The sequence below is a fragment of the Lycium barbarum genome, chromosome 7, assembly GCF_019175385.1.
Source record: "Lycium barbarum isolate Lr01 chromosome 7, ASM1917538v2, whole genome shotgun sequence".
In the NCBI taxonomy this organism is placed as follows: domain Eukaryota; kingdom Viridiplantae; phylum Streptophyta; class Magnoliopsida; order Solanales; family Solanaceae; genus Lycium; species Lycium barbarum.
In genome coordinates, this window is record NC_083343.1 from 128791547 (window position 1) to 128804211 (window position 12665).

Genomic DNA, 12665 nt, shown 5'->3' on the forward strand with positions numbered 1-12665 from the left:
GTGTTTAGAGGATCGGTGGCCGGTGGAACGACATTCTCTTGATCTACGGTATTTTGCCAGTTGAGTCCTTCCCTTGAATCAACGGGGTTCGGATCAGCGGGGTTCGGCAATGCCCGCAGTCCGCTCCCTTCGTTTTCCGCCACGATCTCGGTATTATTGACATGACCGGATTGTTTGACGTCAGCCATTTGGACCGTTTTCACAGAGATGGGGAGGGAGTTTTTGGTTTCGATGAATATGGTAGAAGTCAAGGCCAAAGCCATTATTATCCTAGCCCCACGGTGGGCGCCAAACTGTTCACCCCGAATTTTTGAAAGCAATTGAATTTGTACGCGGGTATAGGATATGCGCTTGGACCTTGATGTATATTTAATAGTGTAAAATATGCGTGTGAATATGTAGTGAGAGAACGACTAACAATGATAATCTCTTTAATATTTGATGGAATAAACGCTATATAAATGGTAACAAAAGGCCTTGGCCGAATCAGATATTGAGAGAGAGATTGTATGTATGAACTCTTTTATTATGAATGTTCTTGGTAAGTCATGGAGCCAACCCCCTTAAAGGAGGAGGATATACCCTATTTATAGTAGTGAGCCCGTGGGCCTCATACAATATGAACTAATAAAATAGCAATAAAAAGGACAGCCCCTGCACGGATTTGGTGTGATTGGACTGACGGTGCCGTCTGACACACGCATAGTTGGTAGCCGACCATGATGTGACACCACTGATGCGCTTCAGCAACGGTCATAACGGACCAATGGACACACGGACAAACGGTTGTCCGGATCAATGATGACGAACCCTCGGGAAGAGTCCCCGAACCATCGGTGGCATAGAGACTGGGCCAAATGGCGTTTCTGCTCAGTTTCGATTGAAGCTCTTGTCCGGAAAGGTATGATGCCCCTCGTGCGAACCCCCGGCAGTTTTCTTCCTTCGATCCATAGTCTCCCCGGATTAACTCATATCCGGTTTTTACCGTATACAATAGTGACATTAATGGGACAAAGAAGAAAAAATTGATTGTAACACTTGACTTAGGACAAGAGACATTTGGAGTAATGACACAACCTATGTTGGAAGATGATGAGAATGTCAATTTTCATAATCTTGGTGTTTTACAAGGATGTTTATCATTGATTAACAAAGGTAATGGACTTTATTGTGAAATTTGGGTGATGAAGGAGTATGGTGTTACCTCATCATGGACTAAATTATTTGCCTTGAACATTAATGATTTTGAATATATTGGATATGTTGATGCAATTTGTTTCACAAAAAATGGAGCTCATAGTTGACAATGAGGGGTGGAAATTGGTGAGGTACAATATTGAAAAGAATCGCAATGATGAGTGGTTGTGTATTTACAGAGTCTTGTTTCACCATATGATAAGCATAGGGTTATCTAGATGAGAATTTGACATGTACTTCATACTAATTTATCATGTTTAATATATAAACTAAGGTGAGAAAGTGTATTAATTAACTAGTATTATTTAGTGTTGATTGTATTTGGAAGGTATATGTCATGTGCTTATTGATTTGGTATAAATATCGGATGCAAATAAATTTTTAATTTTTAACCCTTTTTTCTAAAATATTCATGTCTTTAATTTGTTATTTTTAACTACTCGTGAGACAATTTAAATTAGATAGAGAGAAAAACAAAACCACAAGTTATTTTTCAATATACAGCTGTATATCTTCCAATTTTACGTCATTCAATTTTCAATTCACTAGTATCGCCGCGGTATACCAAACTAGTTATTTCCTTCCAACACTAGTGTCATTTTCTAGTAATATATTTATGCCTATTAAATCATAAGAAAAAAAAAGCAAAATAAAATTCTTATAATATTCCAAAAGAAGGAAAAAGAAAGGTCACATTTACTCATATATTCGAAATTGAGCAAATTTGACCTCCGTTAAATTTTTGGCACACATAGTTATTGTTTGAAAAATAACTATGTATTGCTACTTATTGCGCATTTATTTTGTATTTTTCTATTTGCTGCCATATTTTTTGTATGTGCTTCAAATTCCTTCTCTTTTATTTCTCTTTCCCAATTTTTTTTTTTCTTTTGAGCCGAGCGTCTTTCGGAAACAATCTCTCTACCCCACAAAGATAGAGGTAAGGTCTGCGTACATCCTACCCTCCCCGGACCTCACTAATTGTGAGATTACATTGGATATATATATATATATACCATCCACCCAGACTTTCACCTCCCGTGGTGGTGAAGGGTTTTGGCATGGACCACTACCTCGTTATATATCACAACAAAAAACAAGAAAAAGGAGGGGACATAAAAACAAAACCTCCAAAAACCAGAACGAAACAACACACACACACACAAAAAAAAAAAAAAAAAACCGGGTACGTGAAGGGAACCCATGGAAGCCAAAGATTCTATCTTTGTTCCCAGACCTCAATCTACAATCCTGTACTCCCCAAATTGCAAAAAGAAGAGTCAGCCCAAGAGAGAGCAATTAGCAAAGATGCCTATTTAAGTCTAATATTTCTACAAGAACTTACAATTAGATCAAATGTTGTACAGAGGAGTGGTTATGAGCGAAGAAAGTCTTATTGACTTTGCATCTTAAAGCAGGTACCTGTAGCCTGTCCAATCGGTAAGGTCCGATAGCTTTTCTGGGAAGATCACTGGAATGGTAAATAATCGTATCTTGAACTATGTGGCTCCATTTGGATAGAGCATCCACTGTTTGATTTGCTTTTCGGTAGCAATGTTGGAAAATGCATTGTTGGAGGTGGCTCAAATCTTTGATCTCCCTGATGATGTCTTCTAAATGCCATGTAGGTTTATTATTGCCGTGGATCACATCATTCATTAACTTTGAGTCACTTTCAAGCACGATTATGTGATAGCCATTTTCATAGCACCATTTTAAGCCAAAAAGTGCCGCAGTTGCCTCGGCCAGGTTCTTAGAGCAGTTTCCCAGCACTTGAACGCAGTGGCGGAGCCAGAATTTTTGCCGAGGAGATTCAAAATATAAAAAAGTAAATATACGAGAAAGCCTAAGGGAGTTTAACATCTACTATATATACATAAAAAATAATTTTAACCTTGTAAAAACAGTATTTTTTTCCGCCGAGGGAGTTCGGATGAACATCCTCGGCTCTATGTGGCTCCGCCACTGCTTGAACGAAGGCCACTGGATATGTTGTTTGAAAAATTATTTTCGGGACTTACATTACCGACCACACATGGAGTGCTCACACGAGACAAAAAAACTCAACGAACGAATATTTCACCTATAATGATATTATTTCCACGAAACATGCAATGTATAATCTCTAATTAAGTACTAATATGTGTGATGAACCAAATTTTCCAAACCTTACATTACATTAATTAATAATACAAATTAATGCAAATGTACTTCAAGGCAATTTTTCCCCCCTTTAATATCTTTTTTCCCCTAGATCTACCAATTACAAATTCAATCATGTGCCTCCACTTTCACCTTCGTCTTCAACCATTCAACAATATGCTCTCCTTTCATTTCCATGCATGCAAAATATTTTCCCATTTCTCTGTAGAAAATATTTTCCTCTAGAAATGCCATTTTCCCTTTGATTGAATATTTATTTTCTCCATCCTCTCTTTTCGATTGCAAAAAATCCATTGAAATTAAATAAAAAGTATCGATCGATGGGACAACAAACGTTGATTTATAGCTTCGTCGCCCGGGGAACGATAATTCTGGCTGAGTACAGCGAATTTACGGGAAATTTTAACAGCATTGCCTCTCAATGCCTGCAGAAGCTGCCTGCATCTAATAACAAATTCTCATATAATTGTGATGATCACACCTTCAATTTCCTCTCCGATAATGGATTCAGTCAGTTTCTTCTTATTCCTATATTCATGATATATATTTTTTTAAATTTCCCTATATGTTATGATCAATTGAATCTATCTATTTGATAAAATTGATTTTTTAGCGTTAATTTTTTTTATCGAATCAAATGTGCATCGCTTGCTTTATTAGAGTTTCTTTTTGAACCTGATGAAAGCATCGAATGGTATTTGTTTTCTAATATAAAAGAATGTATAACATTTCTAGAAGATATTGGTAAGTTGAGGGTTTGTATTATAAGATTGTGAGTTATGATTTGTACCTAAGGGTGTGGGTGTGGGCTATAAGGTGAGAGGAGAACTGTGAGACATCAGGTTCATATTCTAGCATAGGCAAAAAATATTAATCGGTGATTTTTTTCCTATTTGCCTAAAGCCTTGATGAGCAGAGTTATCCCATACTATATTGATGGGAGGTATCAGCACAAATGCACTAAAATTCATTTCTTGAATTCTCATTGTTTCATTGAGAAATTGCTGATCCAACAATGGGTTCGCTCACTCGGAAGAAATCAATGCTTTATCTCAAACTCTCTGTATGTATATATGCCGGAAGCAAGTATCAAAAGAATCAGATATACATTTCAAAACACACTCCCTCAAATCAGAAAGCACAACATTTAAATTCTGAATCCACCACGGATTTGCTACTAAGTTCACATGTTGAAGGGGTACTACTTAATTATTGAACCTCATATATATTTTTATGCTACAGCCTACTGTGTGGTGGCTACTGAATCTGCAGGCAGGGAAATTCCCCTAGCCTTCTTGGATAGAGTGAAGGATGATTTTAGCAAAAGATATGCTGGAGGCAAAGCTGCAACAGCTAGTGCTAAAAGCCTCAATAGGGAATTTGGGTACCTTAATTTTCATTTTTATTACATGTACATTATACTTTTATATAGTCATTAAAAAAATAATTGGTCTCACTTGCTATCATAGGTCAAAATTAAAAGAGCACATGAAATACTGTTGTGATCATCCTGAAGAAATCAGTAAGCTTTCTAAGGTCAAGGCTCAAGTTTCTGAAGTCAAGGGAGTGATGATGGAAAACATTGAGAAGGTGATTTTTTACTTGGGTCATAGTTTTTTCAAACTTCAGCTAACAGGTGTCATATTTGGGAGTGATAGACAGTGATGGAGCCAGGACTTTCACTATGGGAATTCAAAATATAAACCATTAAACACATGAAAAAGTCAAGGAGATTCAACATCTATTATATGTATCAAAATATAATTTTAACCTTGTATATACAATCTAATTTTTCGATGACCCCTTAGTTCTTCCTTGCTCTATCACCGGAGATACCCCACTACAAGAAGTGTCGATGTTATCTGACATTGCTTTGGTAAAAAAAAAAAAAAAGCACTATGTTATAGATATATAATAGATCGACACTGCTTAAAAAGAATGTGACGTGCACATCAATTTGGGACAATAAGTAAAGACTAAGAGCCTCTACTACCTTAGTGCTAAACTACCATATAATCTGAGTTGTTATAATAGGCCGATACTGCTTATGCAAGATCCTGCATATGCTATTGACATAATGTTCATGTTTTAGTGATATATTACTTTACTCTACGTTGAATGTAGTTTGAATTTGCTTTAATTTTTTCTTAATATCAGGTTCTTGACCGCGGTGAGAAGATTGAGCTTCTAGTCGATAAAACAGAGAATCTTCGATCACAGGTTAGCTTAAAATGCAGCATGAGCATGGTTTAATTAACTTTAACTGCATGATTAATGTGTCCACTTGACTTTGGGGTTTCATTTCTTCAATTTTAAGAGCAAAAATTAGTCATGGTAGTTTGTAATCACCAACCAGGATTGTGGTGAGTAGTAAGTACCCCTTAGCCCTTAATCAAAGGTCTCGGGTTTGAATCGTGGATGTGAAATCGCCTTTATGAGGGAGTGCTTTACCCCTAATATAGATACCGGACTCTGCAAAAAGAAATAGCTTGTAATCTCATCTTTGTGATTTTCAGGCTCAGGACTTCAGACAACAGGGAACGAAGATAAGGAGGAAGATGTGGTATGAAAATATGAAGATAAAACTCGTTGTTTTTGCTATCATCGTGGTCCTGCTTCTCATTATCATTTTATCTGTGTGCCCTGGCTTCAAATGCACTTCTTGATAGGTTCAACCTTAAGGTTCTTAGCGCTGAACTCATTTTATTTGTAAAATTATGAGTTCAGAATTTAACATTCGTTGAAACCTTAGCGGTTTTTCAGACATATGTCTATGTTTCGTGTCAAAAATGCTGCATTCAGTTAAACCAAATGGTCATAGGTACCATCCGTTTATTGGAGTTTAGCTCATGAAGAGCTGGATTGGCTTGTATTTTGATGTGATGTATAGGAAAATTAGAGTTAGTTTATTCCCCGTCTCTTTCTTTAGGTATTGTTTCTAAATGTTTTGTCCTATTTGACTGTTTCTGTTACTGATGCTTTCCAATTTGATACGGTAAATATTTGTTTAACTTGTGATAAGTGCCAGTGCATCCTAAAGTCAATAAGGTGTTGGAATTTCAAAACAAAGAAGATAGGTACTTACTAATGATTTATGCTTGAATCAATGTTGTGAATCAAAAGATAAACTACTAAGTTTTTCCATTGGCAACAATAGTGACGGAGCCAGGAATCCTAATGAGGAGATTCAAATAAATGCAAAAATGCTATACCTAGAAGCTTCCCTTATGTTATATATATACCAAAAAAATGTAATTTTACCCTATTTACACCGGGTAATTTCCGGGTGAGGGGAATCCGATTGAACCTCCTTCCTTACCTTTAGTTCTGCCACCCCCGAGCTGGTAAAGGGAAGAGTGTAAGTCCAGGTATAAGTTTATTGTTTCCCTACAAATGACCTTCTGATTTATAAACATTCATTCTAGCATAGAAGAGGCATAAGTTTCTGAACATTGCAGGGAGTAAAAAGCGTTCAATGAAAGAGGTGCAATATTTCATCTATAATCATAATAAGCAAACGAGGTTTGTACATGCATCAACTCACTCTAGTTTCATATATGAAATAGTGAACCAACTAGGTATAGATACCTCTAGTTTGACCATTAGGTCAAGGGCCATATGTAGATGAATTTGAATCGATCTATAAAACAGCACTAGTGGAAGGTAAGATGACTCCTCTCTTCTTTATTCTGGTCGAAATTCCATTCCTTGAATGATGGGGATGCCGTTTCCATAGAGACGCCAAATCTCCGTCAATCGCGTTTCAACAACTCCATCCTCTCCGGTCTCATTGAAAAAGTTTCCGATTGCTATTTCCCTCCATCCATCAACTCTTCTCCGGGTATGGGGTCGCTTCTCCTGAGGTCCTTCTTTGGTTGAAACACGCACAACACTAGCTCGTTTCTCTGCTTCATTTTCACTCTCATAATCAACAAATCTAACATATACACTAGCAGTTTCAAGGCTGTAAAACCCGTCTTCCAATTTGAACACTAGAAAAGCAACATATTTGGTTCTTTTCGACAGTATTTGAGTTTCAATCTTGCCTCGGATATCAAGCCACTGACCCCACTTTAGTTTAGCCACTTCTGAGAATCTGCAAAAAGTTCATCTTGCTCAAATAATTATGTTTCTGAATATATACATGTGAAATGAATGGAGAAAATATTAAAAACTGGAGCCGGGGTGAGATAGCCAATCCCAATATTGTAGGGTATCACCCCATGAAATAGCAAGTTCCCTTGCTGCCACCATAAAGCTTTTCTTCCCATTCTTGCCAGTGAAAAGCTCTTTTTAACATATCAAACCACAAATACACAACACATCAGGAATTAAAAAAACATTAAAGAACGAAAAAAGAATCCTAGACCATATCTACAAGACTACAACAACATGAAAGGTAGGCTTGGAGCCAGACCACCCAACGCCCCTTATGAACGGATCAGGATGGTCACTAGTCCATTTTTACCCGGTAAGGTTGGGCTGGTCCCGGGCTGGACCCGCTCACTTGACATGACTAACTACAAGCGCGGGCCCATTCCGACGCATATATGCAATATTTTTTTTGCATTTATATAACTCAAGGAAAAAGAATGAATAGAAGTTCTTACATAAACAATATCACATAGTAATCACAAAGTTCATCAATTAACAATCCAGCAAAATCTGAGACCCATTTCAATCAGATTTTACAAAGACCAACATAAATTACTTTAATTGCTCAGGCAAAACATAATCTTTTCATGAAACACAGACCAAGCAAGCAAAAACTAATATAAAATGAAGAGGCAGATATTTTACCAGTTTGCCTCCATCAAGAAGAATGGGAGAGTTAGAAAGACTGAAGTAAAGTTCTTTCTTGGAAGCAGAAATCATGAAAGAGTCTGATCTAGAGATGATATCTTTATAATCAGACGGCAAAAATTTCTCCCAAACTATGTCGGATTCTGCAGCAGACATAAATGTTTGCGAGACAGCTGAAGACCTAGCAACATCTTTCGGCAACGTTAAAGAGAGAATTTCCGATATGCAACCTTCTGGCAGAGACAGAAAATACTCCATAGGAAAAATCAATTGATAAAAATTGCTGAATTTGGACTGTATATATAGAAGATGAATGCATGCAAGCTTCGAAAACTTCTCCCTATATTTGTTTTACATGATTGCTAAATTTAACTAAGTTTTAAGTTTTATGTCACTGTCAGGTTATATCTATGCAAACTAAGATAACTGAATCAAGTTTATCTCTCCATTCCACTTTGTTTGACACTACTTCCTGATTAGTCTGTTCCCAAAAAGAAGGTGCATCCCTATATTTTCTTAATTTGAAGCTTTTACGACCACATAACATGTTTAAGATCACAAGTTTCAAAAGTTTTACAGCACACAAATGTTACTATATATTTGAGACCATAAGTTTCAAAAGTAATCCTTTTTTATTAAGCTTTTTGTCAAATCAAACTATGACAAAGTGAAACAGAGGTAGTATATCCATGATGTACTTCTAGGAAATAACCAACAGTCATTTAAGATCATTAAACTAAAAGGAACTTGATCTCCTTTCTTCCTTGCTAAAAGGAACAGTGTAAGTCAAGGCATAACTTTATGGTTTCCTTATAATGACTTTCTGATTTAATGTCACTCTAGTAGTACTTAGGCCCTTCAGAACATTTTAGGGAGTACAAAGAGTTGAATAAAACAGTGCAGGAATTGATGCTATAAAACAGGTATCATATTTCATTTACAATTTAAATAAGCAAATGAGGTTTGAGTATAGATCAACAACAACAACATACCCAGTATAACCCCACCATGTGGGGTTTGGGGAGGGTAAAGCGTAACCCCACAAGGTAGGGAGGCTATTTCCGATAGACCCTCAGCTCAAGAAGAGAATCAACTCACTCTTGAATCATACATTAAAATAGTGAATATACTATATAGATAACTCGAGTTCGACCATTTGTTGAAAAGGGCCATATTCAGAAGCAATCCAAAAAAGAAGGAATCTTGGCAAGGCATGGTAAAAGGATTCTTCTCTTCTTCATTCTGGTCGAAACTCCATCCCTTGAACAATGAGGCCACCTTTCGCAAAGAGACGTCTAATCTCCATCAATCTCGCTTCAACGTCTCCATCCTCTCCAGCATCATTGAAGAAATTTCCCATTTCTATTTCCATCCATCCATCAACTCTTCTCTTGGATCGCTTCTCACTAGGTCCTTCTCGTCTTGAAAGACTAACAACACTAGCTCGTCGCTCAGCTTCATTGTCACTCTCGCAATCAACAAATCTTACAAATGCATTAGCAGTTTCAAGGCCATAAAATCCATCAGCCAGTTTGAACACTAGATAAACAACATATCTTGTTCTTTTTGATAGTAATCGAGTTTCAATCTTGCCTCGCATATCAAGCCAACAAACGAACCGAAGATTAGCCACTTCTGAGAATCTGCATAAAATTATCATGATCGATATTTATACGTATTTGATTAAGTAACTTCTGTCTAATTTATACAGGAAATGGACAGAGAAAATATAATACCTGGAGTCTGGGTGAGATGACCATGCCCAATAATGTGGTGTATCACCCCATGATATAGCAAGTTCCCTTGCTGCCACCATAAAACATTTCTTCCCAGTCTTCTTATCCAATGAAAAACTCTATTTAGCAGATACATAACACATCAGTAATACAAAACAAAAAGAAAGAAAAGGTCCTAGACTATATCTAAAACTACATGAAGGGAGGCCGGGACCCAAACAATCCAACGCTCCTTCCGGATGGGTCAGGTCGGTCACCAGCCTATTTTTACCCTCGGGCTGGGACGGTCACAGGCCGACCCTGCTCCCTTGACATGACTAACTACAAGCGCTAGCTAGCCCATTTCCACCCATAAATCATCGCTATGACAAATAACTACATCTCCACCTAAAATATAAGTAAAACTATACACTTCAAGACCATTTCCAAAAATCTAATTTAGGTTGTGAATACTATATGTCATATGTACAGCAAGAATTTTGGGGTCCTTGTAAAGCTGTAAAAATCTATCAAAGATTTCAATAAAAGTACTAATATAAACACCAGCATATTACATATTAATCACAAAATGCATGAATTAACAATCCGGGAAAATCTACTACCAAAATAATACTCTTAATCGGGTTTTAAAAGACCAAAACAAATTACTCGCTCCGTCCCAATTTAAGTTTCTTACTTTCATTTTTGATATGTTTCAAAAATAGTGCTTCTTTCTATATATTATAAGTTAGACAATTCAAACATCATACCTGACATGTTTTAAACTACAAGATTCAAAGAACATTTTAGTACATTAAGCACATCTTTCCATTAGGACCACAAGATTCAAAAGTTTCTTTTTATTCCTTAAACTTTATGATCAGTCAAACTAAGACAATTGAGATGGAGCGAGTAGCATATTACATAGTAATCACAAAGTTCATAAATTAACAATCCATAGTACAACACAAATAATAGTACAACACGAAAATAAGATAAAGACATAATTACCAGTTTGCTTCCATGTGTGAGAATTGGTGAATCACAAAGACTAAAGTAAAGTTCTTTCTTTGAAGTATAACTCAATAAAGAGTTTGATTTAGAAATAATATGTTTATAATCAGATGGCAAGAATTTGTCCCAAACAACGTCGGATTGAGCAGCATACTTGAATCCTAAGGAGCTAACAGATAACCTAACAGTATCTTTCGGTGAAGTTAAGGACAGTATTTCTGATAAAACACCTTCTGGCAGCAACCCAAAATAATCCATAGGAAAAATAATAATTCAATTGATTAAAGTTGTTGAAATTTGACGGTATATATAGAAACAGAAAATGAATATAAGCTTTGAAAACTTCTTTGCACAGTGATTATATTCGAATAAAAATGGAATGGCTAAAGTCAACTAAAGTCTTAATAAAACCGATTAAACTAAACCTTTTTTTATTTTTATTTTGAGATAATGATAACAAAAACATACAATAAAACCGATAAAACTAAACCCTTCTTATTTTTATTTTTGAGATAATGATAATAAAAACATACATAAATTATCACATTTTTAGAGTTTTCTGCCTGAATAATAAGGTGATTGCATTTTCTATCTCAATAAGCACTAATTATTTTTGTCAAAACACATCTTGAAGCTGACGAGACCAAGTTATATGACAACTTAATTTGTCCATAAAATTGCGTCCACATGATAGCTATTTCTTAATTTCGAGGCGTGTTTTGATAAATAGTTGATAATAATTCAGATAGAAAATGAAAACACTTAATAATTCAAATAGAAAACTCCCAAAAAAATAATACTTCATTCGATATCAAGTACTCAATTAAGAAATCTATGATCCAAGGTCGAAGGGGCATATTTACAGCCCCACAAATTAAATTGGTACTCCGTCCGTCCCAAAAAAATTATTCTTTTTTTACTTGACACAAAGTTTAAGAAATAAAAGAAGACTTTTGAAATGTGTGGTCCAAAACGAGTCGTAGATATTTGTGTGACTGTAAATCATCTCATAAAGTTAAATTATTTCTAAATATAAAAAGAGGACAATCTTTTTGAGACAGACTAAAAAGGAAAGGAGAACAATTTTTTTAGGAGAGAGAGAATAGTAATTACTAAACTGTATAAATATTATCTTAGAATCCAAATAACCTAATAATGACATGTTTGTTTATAAGGTAATTATTAAACTGTAGAAATATTATCTGAGAATTCAGATTCTCCCAAACGACGTCGGATTCAGCAGCAGACTTGAATCCTTGGGAGATAGCAGATAACCTAGTAGTATCTTTTGGTGAAGTTAAGGACATAATTTCCGGTAAGATGCCTTCTGACAACAACCCAAAATAGTTCATCCGAAAAAATAATTCAATTGATTAAAGTTGTTGAAATTTGGAAGGTGTATATATATATAGAAAAAGAAAATGAATATAAGCTTTGAAAACTTCTTTTCACTTTGTATTGTTCGTCCACTAAAATGGTTACTTACTATATTCAACAATAATGGGACGGCTAATCCTCTGTTCGGCCAAGTCGTTAAAATTTATTTATTTTGAGATTTTTTTTTTTAATTGTTAAAAGAGCATTTTAAAAAGGGATATTTTACGGCTTTTAAGAATATTTACGCCACGCAGCCTAATACAGGGGTGGAGCCAGCTAGAGCCCGGGGGTTCATGAACCTCTTTCAGCGGAAAATTACGTTGTTTATGCATTGTTAATTTTTTTTATGTATATATAGTGAATATTAAACCCCCTTTGATTTTTTTGTGTATTTAC

General features: G+C 35.6%; 2 protein-coding genes and 1 pseudogene across 2 annotated transcripts; 1 reads left to right on the top strand and 2 right to left on the bottom strand.

The window, feature by feature from the left end:
• The first annotated feature begins 3482 nt into the window (after positions 1-3482).
• Positions 3483-6343, top strand: LOC132602641 (putative vesicle-associated membrane protein 726). Its single transcript, XM_060315447.1, has 5 exons — positions 3483-3870; positions 4603-4744; positions 4830-4950; positions 5518-5580; positions 5877-6343. The coding sequence occupies exons 1-5, from the start codon at positions 3681-3683 to the stop codon at positions 6024-6026; spliced, it is 666 nt and encodes a 221-aa protein (XP_060171430.1). The 5' UTR covers positions 3483-3680; the 3' UTR covers positions 6027-6343.
• Positions 6344-6827: 484 nt separating this feature from the next.
• On the bottom strand, positions 6828-8896 carry LOC132604361 (putative F-box protein PP2-B2; annotated as a pseudogene).
• A 180-nt stretch (positions 8897-9076) lies between these two features.
• On the bottom strand, positions 9077-11264 carry LOC132604360 (F-box protein PP2-B10-like). Its single transcript, XM_060317844.1, has 3 exons — positions 10890-11264; positions 9900-10018; positions 9077-9806 (listed from the first exon to the last, which is right to left on the bottom strand). Exons 1-3 carry the CDS (start codon positions 11148-11150, stop codon positions 9401-9403), a joined length of 786 nt encoding a protein of 261 aa, XP_060173827.1. The 5' UTR covers positions 11151-11264; the 3' UTR covers positions 9077-9400.
• Positions 11265-12665: the final 1401 nt, after the last annotated feature.